Source organism: Ornithorhynchus anatinus, chromosome X2 (genome assembly GCF_004115215.2).
Source record: "Ornithorhynchus anatinus isolate Pmale09 chromosome X2, mOrnAna1.pri.v4, whole genome shotgun sequence".
In the NCBI taxonomy this organism is placed as follows: Eukaryota; Metazoa; Chordata; class Mammalia; order Monotremata; family Ornithorhynchidae; genus Ornithorhynchus; species Ornithorhynchus anatinus.
Genome location: NC_041750.1, coordinates 25473496 through 25487192, shown reverse-complemented (window position 1 = coordinate 25487192; position 13697 = coordinate 25473496). Strand labels below are relative to the sequence as shown.

General features: G+C 48.0%; 1 protein-coding gene across 7 annotated transcripts in view; it reads left to right on the top strand.

Moving 5' to 3' along the window:
* Positions 1 to 13697, top strand: part of KIF13A (kinesin family member 13A) — a 108043-nt gene that overhangs the window by 32438 nt on the left and 61908 nt on the right. For 6 of the 7 annotated variants that reach the window (XM_029053549.2, XM_039910588.1, XM_029053553.2 and 3 more), the window contains exons 3-4: positions 11028 to 11040; positions 12676 to 12736. In XM_029053549.2, coding sequence (XP_028909382.1) covers positions 11028 to 11040; positions 12676 to 12736 — 74 coding nt within the window. Of the gene's footprint in view, positions 1 to 6495; positions 6557 to 11027; positions 11041 to 12675; positions 12737 to 13697 lie in introns of those variants that run through there. The other variant, XM_039910591.1, reaches the window with a different exon arrangement.

The window sequence follows — 13697 nt, the reverse complement described above, 5'->3', positions numbered from 1 at the left end:
TAGGGAAGTGGGTACTGAGGGGTAGTCCTGAGCGGTGGGGGAAGTGTCAGCATCCAAAACCGTGGGGTGCTGTTTTCAGTTTTCAGTGGGCTGAGGAAAAAATCCTCAGGGAAGCAAATCCTTGGAGAGCAGCATGACCTAGTGGAAAGGGCACAGTCTTGAGTGTCAGGGGACCCGAGCTCTAATTCCCGCACTGTGCTTGGCACAAAGTAGGCACTGTGAGTTGGGAAAGATGCAAGATAATCAGTTCAGATGCACCCCCTGTCCTCACAGTCAAAGGAGGGAGCCCCCATTTTACAGTTGAGGAAACTGAGGCTCAGAAAAGTGTAGTGCCCTGTCCTAGGTCACACAGCAGGCAGGGGGAAGAGCTTAACTAGAACCCAGGACCTCTGCCTCTTCGGCCTGTGCTCTATCCACTAGCCCGCACTGCTCCTGAGTGTTGCCCTCAGCAGGACTCTCCCTCCCCCAAGAACTCGGCAGTTCTTTGCGCCTTTTTGAGTGTTTGAAGGAGTTCTCCTTCCTCCGTGGTTTTCTGCCAGGCACTGTGGCAGGCTTGTGTGGCTCTGGAATTATCTGGGATAAGGACCAAGAAGAACATGGGGAGAAAACCCTCTTTGCAGTGTATTTCAGGGGCTTGGACAGCTTTCGGCTGCTTGAGGAAATGAGCGCACAAATCACAGCTCACTAAGATCCGGTGAAGGGATTAAGATTTTGTTTTTCACCTGCTCATGATGTGTGGAGAAAAAGGGAAAAAAATAAAGCGTCCAAGTAAAGTGGTTTTATTGGTTAGAGGAAATTTTTCCCAGGTTGGAGAATAATAAAATTTGTCCTTTAGGACTTATGTTACTTTTTTCCCATGGGAAAAGATGATTTTAGAAACTCAGTCTGAGTCTAATATTGTACGGCAGACATTAGTAGAACAGATGCCTGATGTGGCCATGGATTTTCACATACATGCAGTGTGGCTGAGAGAAAAAGCATGGGCCTGGTGGTCAGGAGACCAGGGTTCTAATCCTGGCTCTGCCACTCTCCAGCTGAGGGAGCTTGGGCAAGTCACTTCCCTTCTTTAGGACTCAGTTTCCTCATTTGGAAAATGGGGCTTCAACACCTGTTTTCCCCCTCCTCCAGACCGTGAGCCCCATGAAACCCAGGGGCTGTCTGGTCTGACAGCGTTTGACCAATAGTAAGCACTTGACAAATACCATTTCTAATAAAATAATCGTTATCATCATTCAATTATTGGTATTTATTGAGAACTTACTATGTGCAGAGCACTGTTCTAAGTGCTTGGGAAAATACAATAGAGAATATGCAGATATGTTCCCTGCCCATAATGAGCTCACGTGATCATTATACTGTATATCTGCAGAATAGATGCGTGCTGTAAAATACAAACCCACAGACATATCCATTCAGTTGTATTTAACTCAATCGACCAATGTTATTTATTGAGGGCTTGCGGTGTGCCAATACAGTACTAATGCTTGGTAGAGAACATCTCCTTCCAGACTCTCATCTAGTGGAAGATACAAGCAGACATATTATTTGCAAACAGTGGTCGTAAGAGTAAGAACAACACTATGACTGCCTTTAGGAATATGATAGGATAGATTGATGAATATGTGTAAATCAATCAGTAATATTTACTGAGCAGTTGTTCCAGAGCACCGTAGTAAGAACTTGAGAAAGTACAGTTCAGTAGAGGTGGTAGACACAGTCCCTGCCCTAAATGAGTTGGCAAGTGTAGAGGGGGAGACATACATTCAAATAAATTATGGATATACGCAAAAGAGCTGTGGGGCTGAGGGTGGAGGGAATATCAAGTGCTTAAAGGGTACCGATCATCCAAGTGGAGATGAGATTTTAGTGAGACTTTAGAGCAGTCCTCTGCACATAAGTGTCTAATAAATACCATTCATGAATTGATTAAACTGTGAGCCCCACTTGGGAGTGGGTCTGTGTCTGACTTCCTTGTCTTGTATGTCTTGTCTTGTAGAAGCAACTTGACTTAGTGGATAGAGCCCGGGCCTGGGAGTCAGAAGGTCATGGGTTCTGATCCCGGCTCTGTCAAGTGTCTTTTCTGTGGCCCTGGGCAAGTCATTTCACTTCTCTGTGCCTCAGTTACCTCATCTGTAAAATGGGGATTAAGAATATGAGCCCTTTGCGGGACAGGATCTGTGTCCCGATTTGCTTGTATCCACCCAGACGCTTAGTACAGTGCCGGCACATAGTAACTGCTTAACAAATGCCATTATCATTATTGTTGTTATAATTACCCCTTCACTTAGTACAATTCTGGCACATAGTAAAAGCTGGATGAACGGCACATTTAAACACAAATCACCAATCAGCTTTAGTATTTCAACACCTTTGGCCCTTCTGCTCCACAATCTGCAGCAAAATGTGGGCTACTCAACTCCTTTGTACTTAGTTGCAATAGGAAGCCAAACGGCCTTTGTGTCAGTACTTGAGGCTTTCAGAAAAGTCTGGTCTGCTTCTTTTCCGGAGTCACATGGGCTGATTTAAATTTTGCTTCGTGGCTCTGTGCCATGCTGATCTAGACCTGTGGGCCTGGCTCAGACTATTGCCGCCAGCTCCAATCCAGATATCTCTAATTAATAATAATAATAATAAAAACTGTGGTCTTCGTTAAGTGCTTACTATGTGCCAAGCAAAGTACTGAGCCTTGGGGCTTAGATCATCTGGTCCCACAAGGGGCTTCCAGTCTGAGGGAGAAGAGGGATTGAATCCCCATTTTGTAGATGAGGGAAGTGGGGCTCAGAGGATTGAAGTGACTTGCCCAAAGTCACACCGCAGGCAAGTGGCGGAGCCGGGGCTAGAACCCAGGTCCTCTGAGTCCCAGCCCTGGGTTCTTTCCAACTAAGCCATGCTTCTGCTTCTCCTGCCTTATCTCTGTGGGTGCAGGTTCCCACTTCTCTTCTTGGAACTAAACATGGCTCTCAAAGCGGATCAAAGGGAGCGAGGCGTTTAAAACCATTAGATTCACAATGAAATATGCTGCGTAAACATGTGACTCAGCTGTATGATTGGCTCTTTCCGCATCAGTTTTTGCATTTTTATTTTAATGGCATTTGTTAAGTGCTTACTATGTGCCAGGCACTATTCTAGGTGCCGGAATTGCTCTTAGGCTTCATTTCGTTTGGCTCTTCTGCACAAAGAGATTGCCGAGCGAGGGTTGTGCGGGGACTGTTTTAGTGCCTGCCGACTGGAGGCTTTGGAGAGCGATATGTTTAGGGCAGGAATGTTTGGAAGTCAAGACAAGTTTCCAAACAAGTTCCCCAAAATAGATTCATGGCTCAGGCACAAGAGAACACAGCTAGTGTTATTGGGATGTTCTTCTGAGCGACCCTGTATACAGAAGGTCTGGCATCACAGGCTCCTAAAGATCTCCCCCGAGCATAAATGGAGGTGTATTAGCAGAAATAAATCCCCTCCATATCCAGCGGGCAGCCTCTGTTCTGGCTGGCGGTCGGGCGGGAACACTACTTTGATTTAATTCTGTAAGAAATTTGCTCTAGGCGATCCTCTGTAATTTATTTATTTGTACTGATGTCTGTCTCCCCTCCCTCCAGACAGTGAGCTCGTTGTGGGCAGGGAATATGTCTGTTTATTGTTGTATCGTACTCTCCCAAGCGCTTAGTACCGTGCTCTGAACACAGTAAGCACTCAATAAATACAACTGAATGGCTGAATGTATGACTTCTAGGGGAGAATTCATTAGTCCACCTGAAAGATTCAGCTGAGTCGTTACAACCCAAAGATCTCGTAGTTCTCAAAGGTCTGGGAATAACTGGGTGGTCCCGTGACTGACACACGACGAGTTCATTGATCAGTCTTTCACGTTTATTAATCACTTTGTGCAGAGGACACTAAGGACTTGGGAGGGTAAATATAACAGGTTTTTTATGGAATTTATAAAGTGCTTAGTATAGTGCCCAACACAGTAAGCTCTTAACAAATACCACATTATTAGTATTCTCACTCCCCCACCTGCCTGCTGTGTGATCTGGGAAGCCACTTAACTTTTCTGTGCTTCCATTTCTTCAACTGTAAAATGAGGATTCAGGACCTGTCCTCCCCGGTTAGACGGTGAGCCCCATGTGGGACGGGGACTATGTCCGACCCGATCATCTTATATCTCTGCCAGCGCTTAGTACAGTGCTTGATACATAATAAGTAAGTAACAAATGCCACTATTACTATTATTGATTTGTTCCTACTCAAGAAGTTTGCAGTCTAATGGTGAAGATAGAGAAAAATGATTTAAAAATAGAGCAGGAGGAAGAAAGAGGATAAAGTGAGAAGTAGCAGAAATGATCAGGATGGAAATGCGGAGTGTGTAATTGAGTGTAGGTAAGTACGTAGAAAGGCACGGAGGAGGAGAAAGCAATACAATCTTTGCTCAGTGGCTCCTGACAGGTAGAGGAGTGGGTCAGCGAAGATTAAAATAGCAGCGACAGAGTGAGCCAGGTCACTGGGAAGCGTTTTCCAGACCTGGACACTTCATGCTGATATTTATAACAGCCACTGAGTTGTTAGAGAATTATGCTGGTCACATGGACCTGGTCTCTCCGAGGTGCTTTGTGGGGGATATTCCTCCGTCGGAGTCAAGATGCCCGTGGAACGCTAACCCCATCGTATGGTCGGTAGCTGGTACGTCCGGCCCCGATGTTATTTAGACTGTCTCCTGTTTCAAGAGCCATCGGGAAGTGATTCCAAATCCTACTGAAGCTGACGCAGAGGAGCCTTTGACTTTGAGGCTCACCAGAGCGTGTGGGCAGAAAGTTAATTTGATTGGATCGGTGACTGTGATGGATGATCTATTGGAAAACATTCAGAACGTGTGTCTGATCGTCTCCTGGGAAAAGTGCCCTGGCTATGAATGGCATATGACGTAGCCTAATTTATTCATTCGTTCAATCGGATATACTGAGTGCTGACTGTGCAGAGCACGGTGCTAAGTGCCTGGAAGGGTATAGTAGAACAATAAACAGATACATTTCTTGCCCACAGTGAGCTGACAGTCTGCAGCAGCATGGCATAGGGGATAGAGCACAGGCCTGGGAGTCAGAAGGTCATGGGTTCCAATCCTGACTCCACCACTTGTCCGCTGCGTGATGCTGGGCAAGTCACTTCACTTCTCTGGGCCTCAGTTACCTCCTACTAGATTGTTTCCTTTATCGGTGATTCATTTTAACATCTGTCTTCTCCGGTAGGTTGTCAGCTACTTGAGGGCAGAGATCATGTCCACCAACTGTATTGAACTCTTCCAACTGGTTGAACAGTGCTCTGCACAAAGTAGGTGCTCAGTAAATACCACTGCTAGATGAAGTGATTGGGAACAGATGTGGATGAGCCTCTTGAGGAACTGCTTGGAGGAAGTGATTCTAATTGATTGTGTCTTTCCCAGTACCACTTACACAGGGGCACCAAACACAAGCAAGCAAGCAGGCGGAGAGGAGTGCTCCAGATGATAATTATTAATTATAATAATGGCCTTTGTTAAGCACTTACTATGTGACAGGCACTCTGCTTAACGCTGGTGTGGTTACAAGCAAATCGAGTTGGACACAGTCGTCGTTCCTTGTGGGGCTCACGGTCTCAATCCCCAGGTGAGATAACTGAGGCACAGAGAAGTGAAGTGGCCTGCCCAAGGTCACACAACAGACAGGTGTCAGAGCTAATTAGAAGCCATGAACCTTCTGACACCCAGGCCTGGGCTTTAGCCATTAGGCCATGCTGTTTCTCATGTGGTATTGCCACATGCCCTCAGAGATTTTTTCCAGAGAGCATCCACCTACAACCGAGTGACCATGGCAGAGTGCCTGGCCTGTGCCAGAATGCCATGACCCAGTGGGCAGTTCTTAAAAAAATATTTAAATACTCTCTGTGAACTGGTCACCAACAGCAGAATTGGATGGGGCAGAGGTGGAATCAGTCGGTTGCATTTACTGAGCACCTGCTCTGTGCAGAGCAATCAACTAAGCACTTGGGAGAGGACAGTGGAGGTAGACACCATCATCATCTTCAGGGCCCTTCCAATCTGGAAAACTCTATTATTTAGGATGGCTTTCTTTTAGATTAAAACGATGCAAATAAAGGCCCAGAGAGAAGGAATTTCAGGCAGATATGTTATATAGGTGTAGAGGTCATCTACAGCTTCAGTTTATCTCCTTTATACGGGTTTCTGCCTAATCTCAGGCCAACAGAATCAAAAGAATGGCCCATTCAGAGAGTCCTCCCCTTTTTGTTATTGATTCATTTGGAAATACATGCAGGCCTGAAATATTTAGCAACTCAATCCACACCGGGGTAACCTCAGAAGGCGGTTAAAAGCTGTTAAGAAGATCGTACCCTGTGGCCTTATTGGCAAAGACAAAAAAGAAAAAAACAAAAATAAAAAAGGATTAAAACTTCACCCCTGCCCTTCAGCATTTCAGAAATGCGGTTTGAAACTATTTTTCCATCTTATTCAGATGTTGGGATGATAAAAAGAGGCCCCAAATCCATCTCCCCGCTGACAAGAACAGCATAGGTAGGTGTCTTTGTTTTTCTTTTTAAAGCAATCAATCTACCTGAACAGAAAAAAAAATAGAACCCCTGGACACCATTCCCAGTAACATGATCAGACGCATGTTCCGAGTGGCTCCCGATAGATCATTCGTCATCATCACCAAAACAATCAAATTCAATTTCTGTCCACCCACACACCCTGGTGAAGACTCCACCTCAAAGGCTCCTATGCCTCAGCTTCAGTAGGATTTGGAATCACATCCCAGTGGTTCTTCAAACAGGAGACACCCTACTAAGCCCCACTTTTCCTCATCTCCCACTCCTTTCTGTGTTGCTCTGTCTTGCTCCCTTTACGCTTCCCCCCCTCCCAGCCCCACGGCCCTTATGTACTTATCTGTCTTTATATTTATTTGTATTGATGTTGGCCTCCCCCTCCTTCTAGACTTTATGCTCCTTGTGGACAGGGACTGTCACTGTTGTACTTTCCCAAGCACTTAGTACAGTGCTCTGCCCACAGTAAGACTGTGAACAGCCCCATGATGGGACAGGGACCCAATTAGGTTGTATCTACCCCAGCACTTAAACTCTTAACAGATACGATCATCATCAGATAGTGCAGTGAATTTTGACTTCAGATCCAAAAAATGGTGAGGAAGTGGGAACTCTTCCAATCCACCCTACCAGAACGAAATTCTTCTTGTTGCCACTCTCACAGTATCTGTCGGCATTATCTTCTGGTTAAACATGCGTGAAATCCACTGCTTCATCTTGACGGGACTTGCCTCGTGAAGGTGGAGAAACCCGTGCTTGAGATTTGGAGCATTTGGGAGCTTGTGTTTATTTGATTTTTTTTTTAACTTGGGAAATCAAGGCAGATGTTAACTCTCAGGAGTTCATTAACGTTGCGGGATCCTGGCGAGTCAAGTTATTTTTCCATGTCGAGAGGAAGGAGGTGAACCGTGAAATGGTTTATGTTGTCACGGCTATTTTGTGTGCCCTGTGCCTTCTTCGACATGTGTACACGTGATCCGGTCGATCACCCCCTCTCTCGACAAGCAAGTGTCGCTGGTAATGTCTTCTTGGAATACAAAAGAAGGATGACGGGATGATGGATGGATGTTCTATAAAATGACTGTAATTCTTCGTTGAAAAAGGCACCACCAGCTTATTTCCGCCAATAAGATAGACGTGTTAGAGTTGATGGTGTTTAGGGTTTGGGTCTGGGAATCTGGAGGATGGGGCTCTGGCCCCCGGTAATAAGAGTAATAATAATAATTATGGTACCTGTAAAGTGCTTAATCAGGTCAATCAGTTAATCAGGTTGGACACAGTCCCTGTCCTATACGGGGCTCATAGTTCTGCAGCTGGCCGCCTGTGAGACTTGAGGCAAATTACTGAATCTCTCTCTGGGTCTCAGTTTCCACCTGGGTAAAATAGGCATATCTCCCTTGGAGAGATTCCTTTTAGGCAAAAATTAAATAGTTGGTATGGAACCCGTTTTCAAAACTAAGGTGCTATACAGACTCATGGAATTATGATTACACTTATTCCTGAGAAGCAGCATGGGGTAGTGGATAGAGCACGGGCCTGGGAGTCAAAAGGTCATGGCTTTTAAACCCAGCTCTGCCGCTTGTCGGCTGTGTGGCCTTGGACAAGTCACTTCACTTCTGAGCCTCAGTTACCTCACCTATAAAATGGGGAGTGAGCCCCACATGGGACGGGGACTGTGTCCAACCTGATTTACTTGTGTCCACCCCAGCGTTCGGTACAGTGTCTGGCACGCAGTAAGCACTTAGCAAATACTATTATTATTACTATTATGTAATAACAAAGACCTAGTTTACATGGAAATGCTTGTCCTAATTTCTTCCACAGCTGGAGGGGGGAGTAGTAGTAAAGTCAGGCCCAAAATAAGCCTCGGCTAAAGCATTTCACTCTAATCTGGTGGACACGACCAGCACTGGGAGTTAGAGTTTGTTGTTGGAGAGTTTGTTGTGTGGAACTAGGAAAGTTAGATTATGTCAGGTCATCCCATGGGGATCTGTTGTCAGGGAGATGCGTGTCTGTTTTGTCCGCGGAGGAAGAGGACTGTAAGTCGTCATTAACTGAGTGCCCACTGGTTGCAGAGCACTGTACTGAGTGTTTGGAAAAGTACCTGCCCGAGAAGTGGTGTGTTCCCTGCCCACAGGGACGCTACACGCTAAAGGAGGAGACCCACAGAAAAAGATTGTCAGAGAGTCATCAAAATAAATAATTGAATGTACAGTTGATGAAACCTATGCCCAAGGGCCCTGAGGATTTTCCCCGTCTGCAATGTATGGTATTTCCTGCCTTCCCCCCTCTAGACTGTAAGGTCCTCATCAGGAAGAATCTTGTACAATAATCTTCACACAGTCAGCACTCAATGGATACTGTTGACTATTGATTGATTTATTAATTGACCGAGAATTAGAAAGCCCAAAAAAAGCACTAAGAAGTGGCTGCTGGATTAATTCGTTGGGGGCATTGTACTCTCCCAACCACTTAGTACAGTGCCCTGCCCGCAGTAAGTGCTCAATAAATACCATCGATTGATCGATTGATTCAACTCGGAATGCTGAAAGTTAGCATGGCCATCATCGTTATTATTATTATTACTCTAAGCGCTCAGTAAATCCCAGCTTCTCTCAGCATTGCTCGTCCTCTAGACTGTAAGATCGTGGTGGGCAGGCAATGTGTCCGTTAATTGTTGTATAGTACTCTCCCAAGCGCTTAGTACAGTGCTCCGTACCCAGTAAGCGCTCAATAAATACAAATGAATGCTTGGATTCCCAGGTTTGGGTTCACATATTTGTCGCCCTGTGGGGGTATTGTAGCCATGGCAACTCAGGCTGCACCTCCAGGAGCCCCCAGAGGCTCCGGCTTGAGATCCGTCACCGGGCACGGCGGCGGTAGAGAAGGCAACCGCTCTGTGCTCTCTCTGGGGATGGGGCGGGGAGTAGAATCTGGAGCTGTTCGCCGGCTTGCGGTGTTCAGGTTGAATAAAGCTGGGGATGTCCGTGGGCACGTGTGCCCGGGTTCCCGGGCAGTGAACGTGCCACGGGTCCACTGATTTTTTAGGAGTTCCCTGCAGGCGTTCACCAGACGTCTCACGCCATCCGCAGGACCCGGCGGCCCCAGAGCCGACCGGACGGTCCGGCCGCCAGTCGATCCCCGTTCTGGACTTGCGGCCCTCCCGCCGAAATGCTTCAGGCCCAAAAAGAAGGAGAACCACGGTGGTCCCCTTTCGTGGCCCGCCAGCTCTCTGAGCGGTAAAGAGGAAAGCCGTCTCTCCTTTTGAATGCGATTAAGAACTGTGAAATTGGATTTGTTTGCCCAGAGGAGAGAAGGGAAGGAAACACTATTGGAATAGCAATGAAGGGAGGGAGGCTTGTTTCATTAATAGACGATGGGGGAGGTAGAGGCGGGCCTGGCTGGCTTCCAAACTCGCTCCTTACCGGTGGGATCGGCCAGCTGGTGGTGGTGAGGAGAGGAGAGGCCTGAGGACCCTGAGGTGGTTTGTGCTGCACGTGGGGGGTGGGATGGGGGACGCAGCCTCGGCTCACGGTGTGTCAAGCACTGTTCCAAGCGCTGGGATAGGTACAAGCTAATCAGGTTGGACACAGTCCCTGTCCCACATGGGCCTCACAGTCTTAATCCCCATTTTGCAGAAGAGGTAACGGAAGCATAGAGAAGTGAAGTAACTTGCCCGAGGTCAAACAGCAGACAAGCGGCAGAGATGGGAATAGACCCCCCGGTCCCGGGCCCTATCCATTAGGCCACACCGCTTCCAATATCGTCTGGAGGCACCCTCCGCCGTTTCACACGACCTCGCCGTTATCTTGAGGATCTGGTTACGCTAGAAATGGGGGCCTCTCCCTATCTGGGACATCTCAACATTAACCTTTCCTTCCCCAACCAGGGCCCGAAGTCCATCGCAGCAAATCTGTCCAGTTATCTGCTTCCCCACCAGGCCCCACTCTTGGTCCCCAACAGTCACCCCTGACACTCACCCCTTGACCTTCACCCCCTCTGCCCTCCTGACGCCCCGACACTCATCTGTGACACCACCACTCCCCGACTCCCCCTTCCATTCCCCTCTCTACTCTCTCAATGGCCCCTCCCCCCCGACTCATTCATTCATTCAGTCGTATTTATTGAGTGCTGTGTGCAGAGCACTGTACTAAGCGCTGGGAAAGTACAATTCTGCAATAAAGGGAGACAATCCCTGCCTACACCAGGCGATCTCACCCTGTGACCCCGTAACCCCCCTGGATATTCCCCAGTGCTCCTTGATGAACCCTCCTTAGGGCTACCCCCACAGCCCTCCCCTCCTGGACCCTCTGCCCCCTAAAATGCTCACCTTGTGTGTCTTTTCTCTTTCATGGCCTCCTCCTCCTCCTGCGATGTGGCTGTCGGGGTGGCCGCCCTCCTTGCCGCTGCTGCTCGTGTGTCTTTTCATCTCGTTCACCAAGAAAACCACCCAAGGTAAGTGCCGACGTTTCACTTGCTGGGCGCGTCGACTTGGAGCCCAGGCGATTTGGAACAGCGTCTAGCAGTGGCCCGCTCTTGCCCGATTCAGTCATTTCTCCTTTCCTCCCTCCCTCCTTCTCTTCCACCCTTTTCTCGAGCATCCTCACTGGAGACCGAGACACAGAGCATTCTGATGACTGGCACAAGGTCGGTCTAATGAGCCGGGATTAGAACCCAGGCCCTCTGACTCCGAGGCCCGTGCTCTATCCACTGGGCCAGGCCGCTTCCCGATCGACTGATTGATTCTCCCTGTTTGAAACGTAGCGACCGACGTAAAGAGGTGGACCCACTCTAAAGCTTCCCCTTGACTATCTAAGAGTTTAAGTGAGGAGGAGAGTTTGAAGTCAGACAATAAACGCCGCAAGTATCATTATCATCATCGTGAAAGGGGAGAGAGGGACAAAAATGTGAGGAAAAGTGGAGGAAGAGGGCCGGCTTTCAGATAAGTCGGGGAAAGCCCAGAGAGGGATTCGGAAACACGGGAAGCAGCAGGACCGTTCGAGGCAGCTGTGGTTGCAGATATGAAGAGTGGCTGGATTGTGGGCGGGGACGGAGGAAGGGGAGGGTAGGGCAGGCTCGGGAGAAACCAGATGTGTCGGGCTGACTGGAGCCAGTCCACGGAGGCTGGGGACAAAAAAGAAAGGCGGCCTGATCTGGCCTGGGCAGCGGGAAGCCGGTTGGCTCGAGCCCAGCCTTTTCTGTCAGCTTTTCGGTATTGAGAAATCTCCAAAAAAAAGAGAACAGAGCTGGGCAGATGGCGTGGGGTTTGTCGGGCTGAGGGTTCATTCTACGAGGCCTGGGCCGCCGTTATCCTAATACACCGTGGGACTTGGTAGTTTTATAAGAAAGAACCAAGGGATCTTAGAGCAGCAGGGCAGTGGCAACACCGTAAAGACTTTTAGAGGAGTTGAGGTTGTCAGAATGGACAGTGGCGGGACCTGAAGGGGAGGAAGGAGTACAGGGGAAGCCGTTCCCTTTTTTTCCAACAGCGCTGCACCCCAGTTATTGCTCTTAATTGGCATCGTGAAAGTAATATTGAGCAAAGATTGTTTAAGCCTGCAGCTGAGAAGCAGGGTGGAGTAGTGGATAGACGCCAGGCCTGGGAGTCATAAGGAACTGGGTTCTAATCCCCAGCTCCACCACTTGTCTGCTGTCTGACCTGGGGCAAGTCATCCCACTTCTTTGGGCCTCAGTGACCTCATCTGTAAAATGGAGATTGAGACTGTGAGCCCAGTGCGGGACAGGGATCGCGTCCAACCGGACTCGCCGGTATCCACCCCAGCGCTTAATACAGTGCCTCATTCACAGAAAGCGCTTAACAAATACCACAATTATTATTATTATTACAATGTAATAGAGTTAGTAGACACATTCTCTCCCCACTCCCAGCTTTGAAGATCCAGTAATTCCATGACTTTGAGGCCCAATATCTAAATGCAGCAACTAGGAACATAATCTGAAATAAATCTGAGCATCAGCCCAGCCCTCCGTAGAGGCAGCAGGGTCTGTGTTGGAGCAGAGTAAGCCTGGTAGACCTTATGTCTCTTTCGGCGTTTATTGACTGGAAAATTCTCTCTTCCCTTTCCTCAGGTGTTTGCCTTTGATTACTGTTTCTGGTCCATGGATGAATCCAACACTACAAAATATGCGGGTAAGGCAGTGCTGGCTTTTTTGTTTATTTGTTTTTGGTTGTTTTTTTTAAGAGAAATAGTTTTGTCCTTACTCCATTTCTGTCTTTCCTTTTAGTTTCTGACTTCTCCCTCTTCTGGTTCAGATTTGGTCTGGGGTTACTCATCCTGGCGTTGTCACTGCTATCAGAGTTTCTTTGAGGGGGTCCTTGGTCCCAACCAGAAGGGATATGAGGCATCAGACGCTCATCTCTTGCTCCTTCCTCTCCACTGCTGGCAGGTGCGAGGGGAAGTGAGACGGATTCTTCAGGGGCAGCAGTGCTATTTATTGAGCGTCTACTGTCTGAAGGGCACCGTACTAAACCCTTGAACAGTATCACCCGTGGTATTTATTGAGCATTTCCTACGTGCAGGATAGCCAGTCAGTCGTATTTACTGAGCACCTGCTGAATTCAGAGCACTGTACTAAGTGCTCGGGACAGCAACAGACACATTCCCTCCCCACACCGTGCTTACTGTCTAAAAGATACCACGGAAACACCAGATGCCGGCTCTGCCCACAGTCGTGGGCAAGGAACATATCTGCCAACTCTGTTAGAGTGTTTTATTGTGCTCTCCCAAGTGCTTAGAACAGTGCTTTGCACATGGTAAGCACTCAGTAATTATGGTTGCTTGAGTGATTGACTAACACAGACTAAAGCTCCCCTCTCTGTAAGGCGAGAAGTATCGATCCCTCTGGTTCTCACCCCCCATCCCCCATCATCTTTCTCCACACAACTTTGTGTGCAGAGCACTGCGCCGATGTTGAAGTGTGTCTTTTCTGGCTCATTTTCTGCCAGCTTATGACCGAACTATCACCACTTTTATGCCGCTAGTGGCATTGGTGTGAATTTCACCAAGTATCACCCTCATTTCAATTTCTGGGTGTCGCTCGCTGTTGCCGGGTTTCCTGAATGTTGTTTCGGGGAACGGGGGCGGGAAGAA